Source organism: Miscanthus floridulus, chromosome 15 (genome assembly GCF_019320115.1).
Source record: "Miscanthus floridulus cultivar M001 chromosome 15, ASM1932011v1, whole genome shotgun sequence".
In the NCBI taxonomy this organism is placed as follows: domain Eukaryota; kingdom Viridiplantae; phylum Streptophyta; class Magnoliopsida; order Poales; family Poaceae; genus Miscanthus; species Miscanthus floridulus.
This window is the reverse complement of record NC_089594.1, coordinates 44,486,991-44,510,572: the sequence shown is the minus strand read 5'-3', so window position 1 is coordinate 44,510,572 and position 23,582 is coordinate 44,486,991. Positions and strand designations below refer to the sequence as shown.

Genomic DNA, 23,582 nt, shown 5'->3' with positions numbered 1-23,582 from the left:
TAACAAAACACCACCCAATCCAATTCCACTCGCATCACATTCAAGCTCGAAAGTCTTATTAAAATCAGGGAGTTGGAGTAGTGGTGCATGTGTTAACTTATCATTCAGCACATGGAAGGCGTGCTCTTGTGCTTTGCCCCAAGAAAAGGGCACTCCCTTCTTTGTAAGCTCATTCAATGGTGCAGCAATGATGCTGAAGTCCTTCACAAAACGGCGATAGAAACCAGCAAGTCCTAGGAAACTCCGCACTTGTGTGACCGTCGTGGGTACAGGCCATCCTTGTATAGCTTCCACCTTGGCTTTATCAACCTCAATTCCCTGTGGAGTGACAACATAGCCAAGAAACGATACTCGATCAGTGCAGAAAGTGCACTTCTCAAGGTTACCAAACAAACGTGCATCACGTAGAGCATTGAAAACAGCACGTAAGTGATCAAGGTGTTCATCCATGGATTTGCTATAAATCAGTATATCATCAAAGTAGACGACAAAAAATTTCCCAATGAAAGCACGCAAAACCTCGTTCATTAATCTCATGAAAGTACTAGGTGCATTAGTTAACCCAAAAGGCATGACTAACCACTCATATAGACCGAACTTGGTTTTGAAAGCAGTTTTCCATTCATCTCCCAATTTCATACGAATCTGGTGGTACCCACTACGCAAATCAACCTTTGAAAACACAACAGCACCACTCAATTCATCAAGCATATCATCTAGTCGTGGAATAGGGTGTCGATATCGAATGGTGATATTATTAATAGCCCTACAATCAACACACATGTGCCATGTTCCATCTTTCTTAGGCACTAAAATCACTGGAACAGCACAAGGACTAAGAGACTCACGCACATAACCTTTGTCTAGTAGTTCTTGCACTTGTCGCTAAATTTCCTTCGTTTCCTCCGGATTGGTCCTGTATGGCGCACGGTTTGGTAAAGATGCTCCAGGGATAAGATCAATTTGGTGCTCAATCCCTCGTATTGGTGGCAGCCCCGCTGGTATCTCAATGGGGAACACATCAGAATACTCCTGCAAAATGTTAGCAACAGCAGGGGGCAAAGAACGTTGCATATCCTCAAATGAAATCAAAGCATCCTTGCATACCAAAGCATAAGCAATAGAGGTGGATGCATTGAACTCATTAATATCAGATTTTGTAGCAAGCATACAATGTCCTTTCAATTTTATCTCATCTTTGTCATCAACAACAGATTTGTCACTCTCGCTCTTTACTTTTGCAGCCTTAGTAACATCAGATTGCATAATAGCTTCAGGAGACATAGGATGCAACACAATTTTTCGATCATGGTATAGAAACAAATATTGATTTGATCTACCATGATGCATCGAATCTCTATCAAATTGCCATGGTCTACCTAACAGAATATTGCAAGCTTGCATAGGCACAACATCACATTCAACAATATCTTTGTATGATCCGATGGCAAAATCGATTCGCACCAGTCTCGTTACCTTTGCCTTACCACTGTTGTTTAGCCATTGGATGTAGTAGGGATGGGGGTGTGGTTTGGTGGTGAGGGCGAGCTTCTGTACCATGTCGCTACTTGCCAAGTTGTTGCAGCTACCTCCATCAATGATCATGCGGCACGAACGCTCCTTGATGACACACTTTGTTTGGAATAAAGTGTGTCACTGATTTTGCTCCGCCTTCTCCATTTGTGCACTAAGCACTCGCTGTACAATCAAGCTCTCATAGTGCTCCGCGTCACCTGCATTAATGTGTTCTTCTATGTGTTCCTCACTACCTGCATAGTCAGCCGCAAGCAATGCAAGTGTATCTTCATCAAAATCACTAGTGGATGAACACTCACCATCATCTTTGACAATCATAACACGCTTGTTTGGGCAGTCACGCATCATATGGCCATATCCCTTGCACCGATGACATTGTATGTTGCTTGTTCTACCTGTCGATGCCACGGATGAAGTACTCACAGCCGGCTTTTGCGCTGTCTTCGCTACTGAATTGGTGGGGGCAGCTCGAGTCTTATCACTAGATGATGGCGTAGGAGTACGTGTAGACGGAGTTGTAGACATGCACGGCTGCCATGAACTAGCTTTCCCTGCAGAAACATTAGTCCTTGCGCTAGCACGTCGTCCCTGCACTTCCCGTTCAGCTTTACAAGCAAGATGAAACAGTTTGGTTACGTTATTGTATTCTTTGTAAGCGAGGATATCCTGAATTTCCCGATTTAACCCACCTAAAAATCTAGCCATAGCAGGTTCCTCATCCTCCTCTAATTTACAACGCAACATACCCGTTTGTAATTCCTGATAGTATTCTTCTACACTTTTAGAACCTTGTTTCAATTGCTGCAACTTATTTATCATATCACAGGCATAGTAAGATGGGACAAATCTAGCTCTCATGGCTCGTTTCAGCGCATCCCAAGTTTTAGGTATGTTATTAGGATTTTTCTTGCCATATTCAATCCACCAAACAGAAGCAAAATCTGTGAACTCACTAGTAGCAGCCCTAACACGTGTGTTCTCAGGAAATTCATGGCATGCAAACTTTTGATCAACAGCAATCTCCCAAGTAATGTATACATCAGGGTCATATTTACCATCAAAAGGAGGTATTTTAAATTTAATCTTACTGAAAGCATCATCATTATTGTGTACCTCACGTCGGCGGCGACCACCCATACCTCTACGGTTGTGACATAGGCGACGTCGATCACGAGTGTCTCGATCATCATGTTCAGTATCACCTGTGTATTCTTCATCATAACTACCATCCTCTCGATCTTCCTCCTTCTTTTCTTCTTTATGCTGGTCTTTATCATTGTTGTGGAGGTCATCAAAATGCCTCAGCAGAGTAGCAAGGCTTTTGTCCACACTAGCAATGGACTGCTCCAAACCTGCAAGCTTGTTGTTTGCGACAATCTGCGTAGCCTCCAACTGCCCAAGTTTGTCATTTGTCACCTGCAAGTCATTATCAAGTCCCTCCATGTGCAACTTCACTTTCCTTTCAAAATGTTGTATGATGCCCTTTGTGTGAGGCGAATGGGGAATTTGGTTATCTTCGTCGGTCCCTGGCATGGTTCAAAGACAAAGACAACAAGAAGACAAGTGAAGAAATAAAAGCCCTACAACTACTAGGATGTAGCTACAGCAAGTCGCTCACTCTCCACCTGTTACACAAGTTCTTACCAGTTCTTACCTTGCTCGACAGGAGGGGTCGTCTACCAACAAGTCTGCAGCAATGGATGAAGTGTATCGGTGCTGCAGCACGAGACCTATCAAGCTGTAGAATATGTGGAGCTATAGGTGGGCTGAAACAAGGAACGAACTAGCACCACGTTAGTTACAAAAAGCAAGCTGAATAATCGTTCAACCGGCGGTACTGTGCTGGTCCTAGTCTAGACCGTGCTAGAGACGCGAGCCTGGACACAAAGGAGAGCACAACACACCACCCAAAGTGAACGAAAAAAAATCTCTAAGATCAGCCCCTTTCTCTTCCTTTCTTTTGCTTCTTTCTCTTTTTTCTTTCTTTTTTTTTTGAATATTTTTTTTTCTTTTTTTTCAGGGGCACTCAAAACTGATTATATGAACAAGAACACTCCCAAAGAGTAACTCAGCACACACACTTCTCTCTCTCTTTCTCTAGAGTAAGCCACTCGTTTAGATATGAATACTTGCTGCGTGCTTCGTTTGATATTTGTAGCATAGGGTGAACTGATTCCTCGTCCGATTGGAACTTCCAATTCTACTCGGACTTTGGCCAACAGCGAGGAATACCCGATTCCTTGATCCGACTCAAACTTGAAAACCTACTTGGATTCGGCCAATAGAGAGGAACAGCCGATTCCTTGTCCGATTCAAACTTCAAACCCTACTTGGATTCGGCCAACAGAGAGACTATATGATAGCGCGTGTTGTGATAGAACGTGACAAGAACTCAAAACTCTAAAGGACTAAAACTAAGACCAGCAACTTGACACAACCGATGCAACCGACGACTCAACAAGCCCTAACTAGGTAGCACTAGCCACGGCCCAAAGGTCTATAGGATTGTAGGAAACTAATCTACTATTTTTTTTGGCTTTTTTGGACTATAGGAAAAATAAAAACAGCGAAGAATTACAAGTCTCTCACCGATAAACCTTGCTCTGATTACCAATTGATATGAACCCGCTAGGGTTTATGGACGATCTTTCGATGAGAGGCATGAGATCACTCTATTTGGTGGATGGAGATGACGTTCACGGCCCGACTACAGCCTTCCAAGACCGCGCCTTAGCAACCGATACACCACCTCCAAAGGCCGTCATGATCTTGTGGAGCGCGACAACCAGCCACTAGGGCTCCCGTCCTACAAGCAATCGAAGAACAAGCAAGAACAAGGAAACAAGCACTGAATTTGCAAGATGAAATTGAAAGCCTCAAACTGAATCTTATTTTGAGTGGGGTTCCGAAGACAAGGAGATGGGCGGCTGGATCAGCACGTGCGCCTACAAGCAAGTAGCAAAGGCTAAACTTGATCTAAACAAAACCCAAGTGTTCCTGGTGGTGGCTAAGGGTATATGACGTGTGGAGGATGACCACAAGAGAGTTTGGGTCGTGCTCCAACCCTAGGACGCGTCCCTACTGGACTCTAAACGATACAAGCCCATTGGGCTAACTTAAGGTGGCGCAGCACCCTAGACAGAATAGACCTCTCGGTGATTTTTGGGCTGTTGACGCCGTTTATGAGCAGGTATGAGTATGAGGTCAGATCCGTATGAAAGTAGACTTTATTAGCTTTCCAACAAGTCCAGAATCACCCCAATCCGACTCCGTATGTAACCGTGGCGACCGTCGCAAGTTGGAGGTGTGCTGCAGTCCGAATCCAGCCTACGCGAGTCCTTTTCCCTTTCGGTCTTCTCCTTGATTCCTAATCAAAACAAGAGTGCACGTGTCTCCAAGATCTAAACAGGATCGACAAGAGCTCAAGAAGGAACTCACTTGATGATTAAGTGTTCGAGCACGAGCACGGGTAATAGGACCAGCAGGTGTCGGCGTGGACGGCGTGGATGTATGATCAGTGTTGATGTCCTCATCAAAAAGCCTATGAAGACATGATCATATACTAACCATGCCTCAAACCAAAGTATACTTTGTATAGAACAAGTGGGATTTATTTAATTGGAATAGAGGTAAAGAGGTAAACTTTATTATTATCATTTTCCTTTATTAATGTATAAAGTATAAATTCAAAATTTTAGTGTGATTTTAAAGATAACTACCAATTTACCTTTGGTAAGGACTCACCTTTGAAGGTCCAATGAGTAGGACCCTTCTCTGTTCATTTCTTGCTTGTTGATGGAGTGCCCAATCCTAGAGAAGTGGATGTGGAGGGCTGCTCTTTATTCGGCCTCCACACCATCTTGTCTGTTTTTGGTGGTGTGGTGGTGGCCTTCGAAGCTTCTTCTTTGGGTTTCCACACCGGCTTGTTCTTCTTCATAGGCCTGTCCACCATTTGAGGTTGGATATGGACCTCCCTTAGGCCTTATGGGTTCAACTCGTACTTGATATAAATCATGGAGCATTGCTCCTTCCTAGGCCTAAAGGTGAATTTTTCTTCATTTCCATGGATATTGAAGAGGATTTCTCTGGCTCTAACATTAATTTGGGCTCCTACAGTGCTCAAGAAGGGTTGCCCAAGGATGAGGGTCGATTCTTTTGCGACCTCCATGTCGAGCACCATGAAGTCGATAGGGAAGTAGCAATCTCGGATTTTCATCGGAATATCTTTGGCTATCCCTACCGGATAACGAACCGTCAAATCAGCCAAATGAAGCATCATTGGTGTTGGCGTCAATTGTGTGAGGTTTAGCTTGTTAAAGACGGCCTTAGGAATAACGCTTACGCTAGCCCCAAGGTCGCACAAAGCTTGGTTGAAATACTAGATCCCGATGGAACATGAGATTGTGGGGCACGGCACCCAGGATCCCTTTTCTTTTTAGGAAAGTCGAGTATAGTAGCGCTACACTCTTCTGTCAGCTTGACGACCTCTGTGGATGGTAGTGGTCGCTTGTTGTTGATGATGTCCTTGTTGTACTTGGCATAGGAAGGTACATGCAAGACGTCCATTAGGGGGACGCTTACATGTATCTTCTCGATCATCTCAACAAAACGAGCGAATTGCTCATCCATGGCCTGCTTGCGGTTCCTTGTGGGAAACGACAGGTAGCTGGTGTTGACGAAGTCCTTTAGTGTCGTCTCCTCTTCTTGTTCTTTTTCTTTTTGGGTTATTGAAGATTTGACCTCCTGGTGCCCTTTCACTTTTCTAGCAGACTGGTTAGGATTTGGTGGATCACGAGTGGTCTTACCAGCCCTCATGGTCACTGCATTTATTTTCTCAAGAGATTTTTTAGGTTGCACAGGAATTTTTCCATTACTATCAATAGGGATCGCAGCAACTATTTGAGCTAACTGTGTTTCTATCATTTTATTGAACCTCATCGTACTCTTAATAGCAAAAGTTAAACCTTCAATCTGAGAGTTTATATTTTCAAGGATTTTATCATTAGTTGTGAGTTTTTTAGTTAAACTTTCATTTATTTTGGCTTGGCCTAGTACCAAGTCTTTTGACGAAGGCTGATTTGAATTGTAATTGGAGTTGTAGTTCGAATTACCTAACGGGCGGGATTGGTTATTCCACCCGTTATTACCTGGTTGGCGAAACTCGTTGTTGATGAAGGAAGCTTCTTCGTGGGTTTTGGGGCAATCATTCCCCGATTGGCTAACTTTTCCACAGACCTCACACATCATGTGTAAGTACATGTCCTGGACGGTGCCCATCATGGCGTCTTTCTCTTAGGCCCGTTCCTCCAGTCTTTTCATCAATAAATCTATTTTTGTGGAAAGCATGTCCATGTCCTCCATGGTATGCATTCCTTTTTGTGTTTTCCTTTCCTCCTCCAGCTTTGATTTGACACCATTTTATTGATGAGAGCCATGGCTCCATCAATGGTGAGGGAAAGGAAAGTGCCTCCAGCAGCAGCATCGAGGTGGCCCCTAGACATGGGTATTAATCCATCATAAAAATTTTGGAGCACTAACTAGTTTTCAATCCCATGGTGTGGGCATGCTTGGATGTAGTCTTGCAGCCTTTCCCATGCCTCAGGAATGGTTTCCATGGAGCTTTGCTGGAAGTTTGAAATTTGTCCCCTCAGGGCATCGGTTTTGCCTATGGGAAAGAACTTGGTGAGGAATGTCATGGAACATTTGTCCCACATCTTGATAGCTTCCTTTTCCTTGTAGAACCATTGATTTGCCTTCCCCAAGAGGGAGAATGGAAACAAGCGAAGCCTTATGCTCTTAGGTGCGATGTCCATGATGATGATCATGTCGCACAACTTGAGGAAGTGTTGGAGATGCATGTTTGCATCCTCGCTAGGAAAACCACCATCATGATGAGGCCGGTACAGAGTTTGAAGTTCCCATCCCAATGTTAACAGTGGCCCCAATGGGCACATTAGCAACAATGGGGGTGGAGTAGTCGTGGAGGATCTTGGCCATGATTGGAGTAGCGAATGGTGCGGGGGTGACTGGTTCAACTGTCGGAAGAGTAGCAGAAGAAGCGGCACGAGACCGTTTCTTCCTTAGGAGTGCCTCTGGATTCTTGATGTAGTTTTCCAGCAGTTTGTAACCGGTCATACACTAAACTATTTTCATCCATTATAGGAGAAAACACACAAAGTTAGTTGCATAAACAATGGCTACCTTACATGCATATTATCATGAACATGTCCTACTAGATTCTTTAATCAATATGCCTTCCCCAGTAACAGCACCATAAATGCTTGTTGACACTTCTTAGCATAGCTACTAGGTTTGTATCCCTGATAATGGCGCTAGAAATGCTTGTTGACACTTCTTAGTGTAGCTACTAGGTTTGTATCCCTAGCAACTGCGCCAGAAATGCTTGTTGGTATTTCTTAGCATCATCACTAATAATTAGCGATGCCACTAAGTAATAGCATTGATAGTTCCTTAACAATTTTAGATATTTATAGTGCATGAAGCTATCATTGTAGCATTTCACCCAGAAGTATTCAGGGTATCATTATTTATATATTCCCAAAGGAAGGCATTTGATTAAGGGTCTAGTATGGATATGAACTTGAATAATAATGCTTGCAAGTACACCAATGCTTATAGCAGGGGTATGAACGGTGATTTCAAGATAGTGGACACACACTTGGCATTCCTCAAAGAATAAAATAGAAAAGAAAGAATAAAAGAATAATCCTAAGTTGAGCAGGCATTGGTCTAGTATAGTCATACAAATATTAGTTAATGATCATACAAATTACATAATTAGTTTTAGGGCTAAGTGTGAAGCAGGTCAGGAGGCCACCGAGTACTGGTCTGCTAGCAACCTCATATGACAATTTAGACTCCTACACCCTAGTCGAACATGGGGGATTACAAGAGACGAACAGGGCTATCACCACCTGCCACCTACCCCTCAACCGTAGAAAGGGACAATGCATTCACCTGTCTCTCCATACCCAAGCACCACGCTTGCGTATACAGAAACTACCCAAATCCCCCTGGGTCCCCGACCCTACGGATCAACAGGTAAAGGACTTGGGCACACCTGATGGCACGATGAACCATTGTAACACCCTAAAATTTGCAACATTTTGAAAATAGGTGAATTGGATTTATTTATGCATTAGTGTTAGCATGCAACAGAGAAAAAAATAATAAAGTTTATCAAATTAAAATCAAATATAAGGTCTACATACATGCTTATGCAATCATGTTGTTGCATATTATTTTTGTATTGTGTGGTTTGAAATGAAATTTCAAATTGATTTGAATTTGTATTTTAAAATTGGTTTGGAAAATTAGTTTAGAAAAAGAAAAGGAAAACTCTCTCCCTCTCACATTTTTGGCCTGTTGGTCCCTCTCCCGCTCTTGGGCCGCTCCACTCGACCTTCCCTCTCTCGAGCCCTACTCTTGAACCGGTCCAGCCACGCAGCCGCCTCTTTCTCCCCACGGCCTAGCCCAGCACAGCCGCCTGTGCTCTCTCCTCTTGCTGACATGTTGGGCCCACGTGTTAGGGTCATCTCCTTCCTCAGCTTGTGTCTGGCATGGACACTGCCAACGCCGCCGATTCCGCCTCCGCCACGTCGCGTCTTGGCGTGCTGCCCATGTTGAGTCGAGCCCCCACAAATAGCGCTTGACCCCACAATGCCAACTTCCTATCTCGCCCCAATGCAGCTGCCTCGCATACAGCTAGCAGCAGCACTACTGTAGCCCTTGAAGCGAGCCACCGCCATCAAATTTGCTGATTCACCGCTCCTTCGCTATCACGACCACAACCCCAAGCTCCGCGAGAAGGTAAGGAAACCCTAGGTGTTTCTCTTGCTTTCTCTGTTGCACTCTGTTCTCTTACTCGCATCACCAAAGTGCCACCAATGGACCTATGCCGCTACTGCACGCACCACATCATTTCCGCACCGCCGCAACCCCACCCGAACCCTCCATTGAGTTCGCATTGAGCTTCTATTGCTTCCCGACATCATCCTTAGCCAAACAGTGGCTGGAACGTCGAAACCGACAGCTCTAGCAAGGTCCCGTCAATGGCGCCACCGTTAGCACTCACTGCCATCCTCGCCGGACGTTTCCCCTCCCCTCTGATCTGATCTGCACCGTCCAATTTAGATCCAACGGTCTAGATCTTAAGATACCCCTTCGCTTGTCATTTTGTAAAAAGGCCCTTATAATTTTTTGGATCTCAACCCGCCGTCCTTGCATTTATGCTAAAGAGTCCCTGCACTTTTCTATATCATAACCTGTAGTCCAATGTGAAAATCCAGAATACGCCTTGTTCTTTTAAAAGCATAGTTTCTTTCGGTTTAGATCCAAAATACGTTTTCATCTATTTACAGTTTTACCACTAATCTTGTTTTAGCCATAAAATCTTCGTTTTAACTCCGATTTGATCCATTCAAGTTGTGTTAGGTTCATAATTGCATAATCTACATGTTCATACTACTATTAAGTATGTTTTCAACTTTTAAAATTCAAGGTTAGATTTAGTGTATTATTTTATTAATAGAAATCTTGTTTAATTCATAACTTCTTCGTTTTAGCTCCGATTTTTGTGACCTTCGTGTCTGTGTGTTCGTAGTAAGATGTAGAATCATTTTACAAACTTTTCATCTTGATTTTATATTGTTGGTGTATTATTCTAATCTTTGTTTGATATGCATGATTACTTCTGGATGCTTGTATGTTGCTGTAGTTATCAAGTATAGACGATGAGCAATTCGTGGGTGACCAAGAGTATTACTTTGACGAGTAGGATCAGTAGGAGCACTTTGTTCAAGGCAAGTATAGCATGGGATTATCCTTGTTTCCTATCAACATTAATACATTTAATTCATGTTGCATGTGTCGCCTTGATAGGGATTCCCTAGAATTAAACTTATACCTTGTCACCTATGGGACATGCATTGGGTAGCTTTGATAGTGCTCAATTAAACCTTGAACTTATAACTTGACTAATGGTATATGCAATAAACATTAAAACATGACTTTTTAGCAACTTGGAAACTGGGGGCTGGAGTGTTTAGCTACTTTTTAAATGCTCTAGATTCCTTTCCCTAAGGACTTATTTGTAAGTGATCATCCGGGACTTATAGTACAGCTATGAGGGCAACATGGCTCTGGCTTTAGCTCAGTATGAAAACCTTTTCTAGCTTATTATAGGTTACCTTTATTGGTGTAAGAATGGCTTGCCGAATTGGGTATAGTGCGGCCTCTATCCCCATGTGTATAGGCTACGCGTCAATGTGACATCGGGAAAGGGGGCTCTACATCTGTTTGCCGAGTGAATCTAATGGCCCTAACTTATTAGACGAACCTTTGAAAGGCTTCATAGTGACCCCTGCCTGCTCACCTTGGAAGTGTTTTGGGAGTAATTAACCCGGGTATATGGGTATCATGACTCATAGTGAAAGTGTACAACCTCTATAGAGTGTAAAACTGGTATATCAGCCATGCTCACAGTAATGAGTGGCCTTGGAACCCTTATGGAATAGATGATCATAAACAATTATCCATTTATGCTATTCATTATTCATGTTTACATTGATCATGTGTTTTACCTTGGGATTAAAATAATTTGTTGCTACTCTCGTGCTAAAATTGTGACAACTAAAAGCTAAATGTTGTTAAACTAGTGTCAAGCCTTTTGAGCCTCATGAACCCCATGTGACACTTGTTGAGTATGACATGTACTTATGCTTGTTTATTTTCATTTTGGATAAGAATCCCGGATAGGTAACAGATGGCTATGGTAATAATGACTTTCCTGAGGATTACTAGACTTGTGGTCAACCAGTTGACGTCCCTATGACATGGAGCTTCCATGAGAGATTTATCTTTATACTTCCGCTATATTTATGTGAAGACTCTGTCTTATTATTCGTGATGTAATAAACACTTGTGATGATACTATTTATAATTTATCAGCTTATGTGTGTGACTGATCTCTGGACACATATAAGATTATGCATCCCATTTTATCCTTAAAATCGGGTGTGATAGATTGGTATCAAAGCCGTGTTGACCATAGGATGCAAGCCTAGTTAGCAATGGTCATTTTAGCCTCTTTGCTTCACTCATTTCATTCTTAGAAAGATAGTTCAAATATTTTAGATTTGAATACTGTTTTGTGAAATTTATATCTGGAGTTTGGTAGATCCAAATGTGGTGGTTCAAATTTTGTTAGGATCTTGGTGAAGTGTAGTATTTAGGAAAAATATAACATGGACACTTGTAGTAAAGTTTCTATAAGAAATAAATTGAAACTTGAAATGTGTTTTTAAATTAATGCAAACTTGTTTAATTTATATCTAGAATTCCTGTGCTCCAAAAATTATGAAATTTATATGATGATCTCTTCTTGATGAGTAGAAGCTCTGGTTAAAATTTCAGAGTCAGTGCATCAATGGTTTTTGTGTTACTAATTTCTCTTTTATCATTAAATGATACTTGTGTGAATTTTAATAATTAACCTATGAATCCAATGACCATGAAATTTATTGTAGGTTGTCCTAGTACCTTAAGGATTCTAAGAAAAATATAAATCTATTGCTTGACACTTTTCACTAGAGTTTCCTATTTATGTTATCTTAAGCCTTTATACCTTGTCATTTTTGTGTAGGATGTTATACTTGTTCAAATTATGTGAAATTTTTATAGTAGCCTACATGGAGCATGTAGTACCTACTGTAATTTTTGTAGATTAAATGATGTAGTTTTCATATATGTTTATTATTCCTCTTAAATAATTAGATAAATTAAGAAAGGCATTAAAAGAAATGAATTGGTGATTAACACCTTACTTTCTGGTGTTCTTTTGATATGTGTGATGAGTTAGTAAAGTTGGTTTTGTCCATTTATATGTTTGCCACATAAGTTAATAATTATTTTCTTCCATTATGTCTTTCTAGACAGTTCTGGGAACTTTGCAATGTTCACCATGATAATTTCATTTTCTAGGAAAGTGGTGTATACAAAAGTTGTAGAGAACTTATGTATCTAGCTCTTGTTAAAATTTGGTGGCATTTGGCCTAGTATTTTAGGAGTTACAGTAGTTCAAAGCTAGATCACAGTTTTGCTTGCTCTCTGTCTTGTTTGGACCTGATTATGTGGTTATGTAAATTAGACCTGGTAAAGATTGGAATCATGCCTTGAGGTCTAAAAATGAATTGTAGAAACTTTCATAAGCTTTCAAAATTGTCTTGTTGCGTGTCATTTCGATTTGTAGATGTCCGGTTATGATCAGTTTACTATACCGCTATATAGTTCCTATTTTGCTGAAATACGAATGCTTGTGTGTATGCTTTGTTGCAATGTTCTTGTTGATTGTTTAGGTGCTAGCCTAACTAGAGAACATGCTTAGGTGCAGGTGCTAGGTCCTTAACTGAAGATGAGCAATTGTACATTAGGTTGTATAAACTTGGTAAGTTAAAGTGATTTGAATAGAGTTTAAGTTAGAATATGTGGACTGCAGTAAGCATGTGCATTTCCCGAGCATCCCTAACTTCGTTCATGTGCATCCATGATATTTATCTTGCGCATACATGCAATAGGTGTGTCGGAGGGAGTGACACTTCTAGAGTTTGAGGGATCGAGCCAGGAGGAGGAGCCTAAGGTTCAGGCAATCAACGAAGCAGCCGCCGAGGAGGAGTTGCCCGAGTGCCCTGACCACCGCCCATCCTCTTTCCTGAAAGGCAAGCTCTAGAGCATATTAAGTCTCCCATGTTTTTACAAATATCTTGAGTATCTTTTATCATTGCTAATGTATTAAGTATAGTAATTGGTTGGAACCAATTGTTGCATTATATATCTATCCTTGTCCAGATATCGCACTTGAATCCAATTTAAGTTCTGGAATGGGTTAAATGCTTAGCCATGCTTAGCACAGTAGAAGTCGGGTGATTTCCTGTCACCTACAAGCTTTAGGATGAGGTGGGTCACGGTTGGCTATATTTGCTATCATGGAAAAGAACCATGTTAATAATGAATTAAGACTAGGCGAAGTCTTGTGTAGGTTTAGACATAGTGACTCCGTCTGTGTCGTTTAAGGACCGATACGTTGTACGTCCTCATGTCATGTTGAACGCAGCTTAACACTAGCTGGCCAGATAAGTCGTTCCAATCGCGAAGCCTAGTAGCTCGATTCAGGCCAGGGTCACGAATAGTTGGTCGCAATCTGGATGACAGTAAGGATGTGTGGAGAACCATTGGCATAAGCCCAAGGGCGGGTTAAGTCTTTGAGCACTCATGGTAGAGTGGTTCTCTAGTTTTGCGGCACTGATCATACCCGTGACTCCTGAATTGTACCAAAGGTGACTTGTTGCGACCGTGACAGGGAAGCAGAGTTTGTGTTAGGAATACCCCTCCAGCTGGATAGGAATCGATTCGAATCGCCGTCTCTCCCGGATAGTGAGAACTTGACTGAGCAGCGGCAACATAGATTCACTTAATTTAACGATATGGTTAAATGGAGAATGATGATAATGTTGCCACAGTTTATACCTACTATGGTTAATAATGTTTGCATCTTACTCAAGTGGTTGCTTAGTATAGGTGCTAATATAGATGACAGGTTAATGGCTAAAAGTCACTGCTAGCTCAGGTTAAGAGTTGATCATTATTACTTATGCTTTTCCGCAAAAAGAAAGTGTCAGCCAGATCCACTAAATTAAGCTATGCAAGATCCTTGGTGTCAATTATTTTGGTTTTCGACGGGTAAGTCTAGCTGAGTACATTCTTGTACTCAGGGTTTATTCCCTCTTATTGCAGATGACCTTCTTTATTAGGGCTTCTATAAGTACTATCTCCACCTAGCGGGTGATGAAGACTAGATCACGGGCATGATCTCTGTTTATCTTATCTAAATGCTTTTGTGGGATGTGATCGGCAAGCCAGTACTTGTATTTGAACTCATGTGTGTGAGTTAAACTATTTTCTTCCGCTACTTTACAAGACTTGGTTTGTAATAACTATGACTCTGATGTGTTGTAATTTATCTGCAAATTGTTTGTGAAATATTGTAACGTGTGATGTGTTATGTTGAATTACTGTGATCTTGGTTGTATGCAAGTTGGTTTGAAATCCTTCGTGGTTTCAGTTGACTACCAGATTTATATGGGCCCAAGTGCGAGAACTTGATCGTTTTAGCGATCATTTTTGTACTTATGCTCTTATAAATTGGACGGTTCTATTACAGCTGGCATTAGAGCTAGATTCAACACTAAACATGTCATACGGGTATTTAAAAACAAAAGCTTTTGTTGCAAAAATGGTTTTCCAACTTATAGTTATATATAGGTGTTTCCAAATCTGCAATTTTATAGTATGCTGGTGATCACATCCCTTGTAGCCCACATAAGAACTTTTAGGTGGCTTATATAATTACTAACTTGGGGGAAAGTGATTGTTTCTATTTTGTCCATGCGGCGTGCTATTGCATGGGTGCCATTTGCTTGAATGGTAATGTATGGATCAATTGCATCTACGCCAAGGTAAGTGTGAGTTGTGAGAGCAAGACCGTCTAACTGTCGGTCTAGGAGAGAGTTAGTTGTGGGTACTGGAGTATTTACATGTTGCATACATGTACATATGAAGGTACTTAATTGTGGGTATATCTATCGGGTAGTTTTAGATACCAAAGTATATATATCCGGGGATGTATATATGGAGAGTATCTTAGTTTACTACTTTCATTGTATGCTTAATTATCTCTTGTGGGGATGGGCTGCAATGAAATTTTCTGCAGGTACGCTAACAACGCATCGTGTAGATCGACTAGTTACCGCTATTCAAGAGAACGTGTGTATGCCACCGTATATTCCGCTCGAACTTAACTTTCCTTAGGTTTGTGAGGACGTACGAAACGTGCATGCATCATATTCACTCATGTCATTCATATTGTAGTACTCCCTCCCTTATAACTTACTTATGCCTACCTTGAAAAATAATCCTCTCACAAGAGTTGCATCCCTTTTGATACAGATGGCCGCGCCCGTGTTTCCTCCTCGTAGCAGCACCTTTTTGGACCAGTTTGGTACGCCTACCTTGCTCTGGAGGGTGCTAAGCTCAGTTGGGTACCCAAAGGCGCCCCGTTATACGTGGGTGTAGACAGTGCCATTTAGAGTGTGCCAAGGTACAATGTGACCTTGGTGGTGCCACAGAACCCCACAAGACCGCTTTGGCATGGGTGGAGCACCGAGTCGGATGGGCAAAGCCCATGGGAAGCCACGCAAGTTGCTGCTCTTGATGTGCTTATGGACATAGCATAGAGTTTCGGAGATGAATTGGTGGGTGGACTAGCTGCATCCATTCCCCGAGTGGCTCCTACAGATGTTGAGTGGACTCAAGAAGCTGGCCAAGCCTTGGTTCGAGGCCATGGTGAACGTGTTCAGAGCGATAATGTGGAAATGAGTGCTATGATGCGCGTCTTGAAGCTTTGTCAAGTCAGGCAGGACACCCTCTCTAGAGTATTAGAAGAAGCTGGCAAGGCAATGGCAGCCCAGCACAAGTTCAGGTTGCGTGCCCGCAAGTATCACCTTAGGGCAGAGGCATGTGGGCAAGCTCAGCTAGAGGTAGATGAGATTCGGGGCATTGCAAATTATCGCCTGCAGTAGTGGGGGCAAGCAGCACGCAAGAGAGATGAGCTTCATAACCAGCTTATTAACCTCACCATAGAGAGGGATGAGGCAGTACAGGAGTTGGACCGTGTGACCCATCATAGAGATGCAGCTCTAGAGTTAGCAGAAGAAAGGCATCAGGGATGGATCATGGCTAACCACAATGCTTTTCAAAGGGAGAATGCACTCCAAGAGTAGCTAGAGGAGCTTCAGGTGGAATACCATCACCTAAACAATCGCCTGTTTCCTATTCCTCACCCTCCACCAGTTTACCCAAATCTTGGACCTCAAGTGATTGAGGCCAATGAAGAAGAAGAGGACGTGCAGATGAATGTCAATGCAGCTGAACCTGCAAATGAAGAGGAAGAGGATGATCCTAAAGAAGTCCAGGGAGTCTCTGATGTGGACAGTGACCACTTCGACGAGTAGTTAGCAAGCAAGTCTCACTAGTTTAAGCTTTTGCCGCCATTGTGTAATGGACTCAGTACTATGGTAGATGTTGGATGTACCTTTTAATTTGAACATGGCATGTAATGTACCTTAATCCGCTCCCTTCAGGGTGCTTATCTTAGTTGGTGGAATTTTAAAACTTGTCATGTTGGAATGCACTGCGAATGGCGCTAGCAACCTATTGATGGTGTGGTGATTGGAGAATGAATTATTGCCTCTGTTTTATTGCATGAATGTTATATTCTCTCCAGTAAATTTAGTTTGGCATAATTACATTGTTCCTCTCCAATGTGATGACATCACCAATAATTGTTGGTTGCACATTGTTGCAGATGCCTCATACTCGTGCCACTGGTGCGGCTGGTGATGATGATGATCTTCCACCACCACCACCGCCCACACCAGCAGAATTGATGGCAATACTAGTTGAAGGATAGTGCACTATGGCAAATGCTCTCCGCATGATTGCTAATCATGATGGCCATGGTCCATGCCAATGTCCTGAACCAAATCAGTATAGCGACTTCAAATATTTCCTGGACACTAAACCACTGATCTTCAAGGAGGCTGAAGAGCCCCTCTAAGCTGATGAGTGGTTGAACACTCTTGAGTAGAAATTCCGTCTGCTTCGCTTGACTGAGGTGTTGAAGACTGAGTATGCATCTCACCAACTGCATGGCCCAGCTAGTATTTGGTGGAGTCATTATCGGACCACTATGCCCGCTGACACCCAAATCACTTGGGATCAGTTCAAGTCTGCTTTTAGGGGAAATTATATTCCTCCTGGTCTCATGGCAATCAAGCACACTGAATTTATGAAGCTAACATAGGGGAGCAAGAGCTTGAATGAATACCTATAGGCTTTCAATAACCTTGCAAGGTATGCTACTGAGTTTTGTTGACACTGATGCCAAGAAGATCGCTAGTTTCAAGTGGGGACTTAGCCCCAAATTGATGAAAACTATGGGAAATTATAAGTGTGCTACCTTTAATGAGTTTGTTAGTGATGCTTTATCTCAAGAAAACAACAATGCTATTTATGCTGCTTCAAAGAATTGCAAGAGAGCCTATGAGGCGGGTGCCTCATAGTCCAAAGCTCCAGTCACATCTAAGGCTCCATTCCATCCTCCGGCATCAGCTATTAAGTTCTGCCCACCGCTGAAGAAGAATCCATGCCAGACTTGATTTTGCAAGGCTTTTATAGTTGCTCTTCCAAAGGGCACTACTAGTCAAGGCAGCTCCAATGTTCCTCCAAGCAACATGCCATGCTAGAACTGCAACAAGCCAGGTCACTAGACAAGGAAGTGTCCTTATCCCAAGGAGAATGACAACCAAGGTGGCCACCAAGGGCAGGTGAACAACACTAATATTGTTGATATTCCTTAGGAGAGGTAGTCACTGCTAGTAGGTTTCTGGTTGATCAACACCCTATAGTTGTACTATTTGATTCAGGTGCTTCACATTCTTTTATGAGCCCTGCATTTGCATCCAAGTTTAATTAGAAAACATACACTGTAGAGGGTGAGGGTTATTATATTAGGGCTGGCAGTGGTACTCTCTGATGAGGACATCAACACCAATGATACATCCACGCAGACATGAGTACCAGTTTCTGGTCCTATTACTCGCGCCCGTGCTCGTCACATTAATCATCAAGTAAGTTCACTCTTGAGTTCCTGTCCATCATATTTAGACCATGGAAACTGCATGCACTCTTGTTTTGGTTAGGAACCAGGGAGAGGACCAAAAGGGACAAGGATTCGCGAAGGCTGAATTCGGACTCTAGGACAGCTCCAACTTGTGATGGTCACCACGATCGCATACAGGACTCGGATTGGGGCGATCAAGTATTTCATGGAATCCTTATGAAGTCTATTTTCATATGGATCTAGAATCAAGTCCATATCTATTTTGAGGCAGGCCACAATGACTGAAATTACTACTGAGAGCTTGTCTGTCCAAAGGTGTTGCATCACCTTAGTTTGGTCCAATGGGCCGTGTATCAAGTTGGGTCCATTAGGGATGCATCCTAGGGTTGGAGAATGACCCCAACACCCCCCTAGTCGTCCTTCCACCTTTCATATACTCCTTAGCCGCCACCAAGAATAGTCGGGTTTTGTTTAGATCAAGTTTAGCTCTCGCTACTTGCTTGTAAGCGCGCGTGCTGGATCAGCCGCCCGTCTTCTTGTCTTCAGAACCCCACCTTAATTGAGATTGAGTTTGAAACTTTCATCTACATCTAGTAATTCAGTACTTGCTATACTTGTTCTTGCTAGTTCTTCAGATTGCTTACTAGGACGAGTGCCCTAGTGGTCGGGTGACTGCGCTCCACAAGATCGTGGCAGCCATTGGAGGTGGTGTATCGGTTGCTAAGGCATAGCTTGGAAGGCTGTAGTCGGGCCAGTGAACATCGTCTCCACCCATCAATCGAGTTATCCTAGACCTCTCATCGAAAAGATCAAAAACAAACCCTAGCGGGTTCATATCAGTTGGTAATCAGAGCAAGGTTTATCGGTGAGAGTCTTCCAATCCTTTCGTTGTTCTAATTTTTCCTATAGTCCAGAAAAGCCAAAAAAATATAGTAGATTAGTTTTACCCATGATCCTATAAACCCTTTGAGCCTTTGCTAGCACTGCTTAGTTAGGGCTTGTTGAGTTGTTGGCTACATCGGTTGTGTCGAGTTGTTGGTCTTAGTTTTGTCCTTTAGAGTTTTGAGTTCTTGTCACATTCTAGTCACAGCCATGTGCTAACATATAAACCTTCTGTTGGCTGAATCCGAATACATCCTTGTGTTCAAGACCGAGTAGGAATCTGAGTTTGAGACCGAATCCCACGTGGTGTTGAGTTCGAGTTGGAATCGATTTTTAGTCTGAATTGACAGCTGACTGCTATTGTGAGTCCGAATCTGAGTACATCTTTGTGCAGTAGTAGTCCTACTTATACTCAAACACTCCACGTCCTGCATATACATTTTGGCTTAGTTTTTACTCTAGAGAGAGAGAGAGAGTATCTTTTTTTACCGAAATACCCCTGTCCTTCAGAAAAAGTTTGTGTGGTGTGTGACTCCTGTGAAGTCTTTTTGTTTATATAATCAGCTTTTGAGGATCCCCAGAAAAAGAAAAAAAAGGAAAAAAGAAAACAAAAGAAAAAAATAGGAAAAAGAGAAAAAAGGGGGCTGTTCATTGTGCTTCTCCATTGTTTCCGGTGGTGTGTTGTGACCTCCTTTGTGCCTAGGCTCGCGTCTCTAGCATGGTCTAGGCTAGGACTAGCACAGTACCACCGTTGAACGATTATTCAGCTTGCTTCTATGACTAACATGGTGCTAGTACTTCCTTGCTTCAGCCCACCTATAGCTCCACATATTTCGACTACAGCTTGACAGGTGTTGTTGTTGCGGCACCAATACACTTCATTCCACGGTTGCAGACTTGTTGGTTGTCGTTTCCCTCCTGTTGAGCAAGGTAAGAATTGGTAAGAGCTTTTGTAATAGGTTGAGAGTGAATGCCTTGCAGTAGCTACATCCTAATAGCTATAGGGCTTTTATTTCTTCACCTATTTTTCTTATTGCCCTTGTCTTTTAAACCATGTCAGGATCAGAGGATGTTAACAAGAGGCCACAATCTCCTCGCACCAAGGGCATCATTCAATATTTTACAAGGCAAGTGCAACAGCATACAGAAGGACTTGATCAAGATTTATAGGTGACCAATGACAAGATTGGGCAACTGGAGGCCACCCAACTTGCCTCCACCACCAAGCTTATAGGATTGGAGGCATCTGTTGCCTGTATGGACAGAAGCCTTGCTGCTCTTCTGAAGCGTTTTGATGACTTCCACACGAAAGACAAAGAGCAGCATAATGAAGACAACAAGGATGAAGAGCGATTCGAAGATAATTATGATGATGATTATAATGCTGATACTGAACATGATGCTCATGACACTCGTGACCGGTGTTGCCTACGCCATAATCGTAGAGGTATGGGTGGTCACCGCCGATGTGAGGGTACCCAATAATAATGATGCTTTCAGTAAGATAAATTTAAGATACCTCCCTTTTGATGGTAAATATGATCCTGATGCATACATTACTTAGGAAATTGCTGTTGATCAAAAGTTTGCATGTCATGAATTTCCTGAGAATACACTGTGTTAGGGCTTCTACTAGTGAGTTTACTAATTTTGCTACTGTTTGGTGGATAGAGTATGGCAAGAAAAATCCTAATAACATACCACGAACTTGGAATGCTTTTGAAACGAATCATGAGGGCTAGATTTGTTCCTTCTTACTATGCACGTGATTTGTTAAATAAATTGCAACAACTGAGACAGGGTGCTAAAAGTGTAGAAGAATATTATCAAGAATTGCAAATGGGTATGTTGCGTTGTAATTTAGATGAGGATGAGGAACCTGCTATGGCAAGATTTTTTGGGTGGGTTAAATCGTGAAATCTGGACATCCTTGATTATAAAGAATACTAATGTAACCCGTTTGTTTCATCTTGCTTGTAAGGCTGAAAGGGAAGTGAAGGGGCGACGTGCTAGTGCCAAGAATAATATTTCTGCAGGGAAAACTAATTCATGGCAGCCCCGCACGACTACTACTCCAACTAACGTGCTCCTATGCCAACATCCAGTGACAAACCTATGCTACTTCCGCAAATTCAGTGGCGAAGACAACCCAGAAGCCTGCTGAGTGCTTCATCCATGGCATCTACAGTAGAACAAGAGACGTTCAGTGTCACGGTGCAAGGGATATGACATGTGATGCATGACTGTCCAAGCAAGCGTGTTTATGGTCATCAAATGATGGTGAGTATTCCTCTGCTAGTGATTTTGATGAGATACACTTGCTTTGCTTGCTACTGACCATGTAGGAAGAGGAACAACCAGAAGTAGATTGGAGCAGAGGATGCAGATCATTATGAGAGCCTCATTGTGCAGTGTGTGCTTAGCGCACAATGAGAAGTAGCGAAAATCAGTGGCATACACTGTTCTAAACAAAGTGTGTCATTAAAGAGCGTTCGTGCCATTTGATAATTGATGGAGGTAGCTGCAACAACTTAGCTAGCACGATATGGTAGAAGCTTGCACTTACAACCAAACCGCACCCATCCATTCACATCGATGCTCAATAATAGTGGTAAGGTTAAGGTATGAGATTGGTACGAATTCATTTGCTATTGGATCATATCATGAAGTGTTGAGTGTGGTTGTGCTATGGAGCTTGTCATATTCTACTAGGTAGACCCATGGCAATTTGATACAGATTGTATGCATCATGGTAGATCAAATATGTATTTCTCATACACCTGATAAGAAAATTGGTTTGCTTCCTATGTCTCTGAAGCTATTGTGCGGATGATGTTGCTAAAGCTAAGAAAACTAAATCTAAGATCGATACATGTCAAATCTGTTAGTGTAACAAGATGAGATAAGATTAAAAGGAATTGCTTGCTTGCTCTACAATCTGATATTAATGAATTGGTTGCTTCCACTTCTGTTGCCTATGCTTTGGTATGCAAGGTGCTTGATTCAGTTACGATCTGGCGCATTCTTTGCCCCCTGCTGTGCTAACATTTTGCAGGAGTTTTCGGATGTTTTCCGGAGATACCAGCGGGGCTGCCACCAATACAAGGGATTGAGCCACCAAATTGATCTATTCCTAGTGCATCTTTGCCACCGTCGCCATACAGGACTAATCCGGAAGAAACGAAGGAAACGCAAGGCCCCAGGCAAGCCATATCGACAAAGGTTATGTGCGTGAGTCCTTAGTCCTGGTGTTGCTATCATTTTAGTGCCTACGAAAGATGGAACAGGTGTGTGTCGCATGGTAGAGCTCTTAATACTGTCACCATTCGATATCGCCCTATCCATGATTGGATGATATGCTTGATGAACTGAGTGGTGCTAATGTGTTTCCAAAGTTGATTTGCGAAGTGGGTACCACCAGATTCATATGAAATTGGGAGATGCGTGGGAAAACTGCTTTCAAACTAATTTGGTTTATATGAGGGTTAGTATGCCTTTTGGGTAACTAAGCACATAGTACTTCATGGGTAATGAACGAGGTTTTGCGTGCTTCATTGGAAAATTTGTTGTCGTACTTTGAGATATATTGATTTACAGCAAACTTATGGATGAACATCTTGATCACTTACATGCTGTTTTAATGCTTTACGAGATGCACATTTATTTGGTAACCTTGAGAGTGCACCTTTGCACCGATCGAGTGCTTTTCTTGGCTATGTTGTGACTCACAGGGAATTGAGGTTGATCAAGCAGGTAGAAGCTATACAAGGATGGCTGTACCAAAGACATCACCACAGTGCGGAGGTTTCCTAGACTGTGGTTTCTATCGCCGATTTGTGAAGGACTTCAGTACCATTGCTTGCACCTTGAATGAGCTTACCAAGAAGGGAGTGCCTTTTAGTGGGCAAAGTACAAGAGACTCCTTCAATATGCTAAAAGATAAGTTGACACATGCACCTCTCCTCCAACCTTCCTGATTTTAATAAGACTTTTGAGCTTGATGTGATGCTAAGCGGAATGGACTGGTGGTGTGTTTTGTTACAAGAGGCAAACCTGTTGCGTATTTAGTGAAAAATTGAGGGGCCTGTTCTAAATTTTCACATATGATAAGGATTGTCTCTTGTTCGCACATTAGAAACATGGCGCATTACTTGGGCCCAAGAGTTTGTTATTCATTCTGATCATGGTCTTTGAGCATATTCGTAGTCAAGGGAAATTGAACCGTGACTGCTAAGTGGGTTGAATTTATTGAATCTTTCCTTATGTATTAAGCATAAGAAAGGGAAGCGAATATATGTTGCTGCTTTGTCTAGGAGATACCTTGCTGAATCAACTTGATTACAAATCTTTGGATTAGAAACAATTAAGGGCCAATATGTAATGATGATGATTTAAAGATGTGTTGCTG

The 23,582-nt window shown here is 42.3% G+C and overlaps 1 protein-coding gene and 1 non-coding gene across 2 annotated transcripts; one reads left to right on the top strand and one right to left on the bottom strand.

Annotated features, from left to right (window-relative positions):
* Nucleotides 1–5,874: 5,874 nt before the first annotated feature.
* Nucleotides 5,875–6,474, bottom strand: LOC136507439 (uncharacterized). The gene has a single exon (XM_066502163.1). It carries the CDS (start codon nucleotides 6,472–6,474, stop codon nucleotides 5,875–5,877), a length of 600 nt encoding a protein of 199 aa, XP_066358260.1.
* Nucleotides 6,475–7,083: 609 nt separating this feature from the next.
* Nucleotides 7,084–7,190, top strand: LOC136509710 (small nucleolar RNA R71). The gene has a single exon (XR_010772458.1). It is a non-coding gene; the product is annotated as a small nucleolar RNA R71 (small nucleolar RNA).
* The last annotated feature ends 16,392 nt before the right edge of the window (nucleotides 7,191–23,582 follow it).

Bases quoted from the DNA above. Each gene is read 5' to 3' on its own strand.
- LOC136507439 (XM_066502163.1), bottom strand. From the start codon at position 6,474: ATGAGGTTCAATAAAATGATAGAAACACAGTTAGCTCAAATAGTTGCT.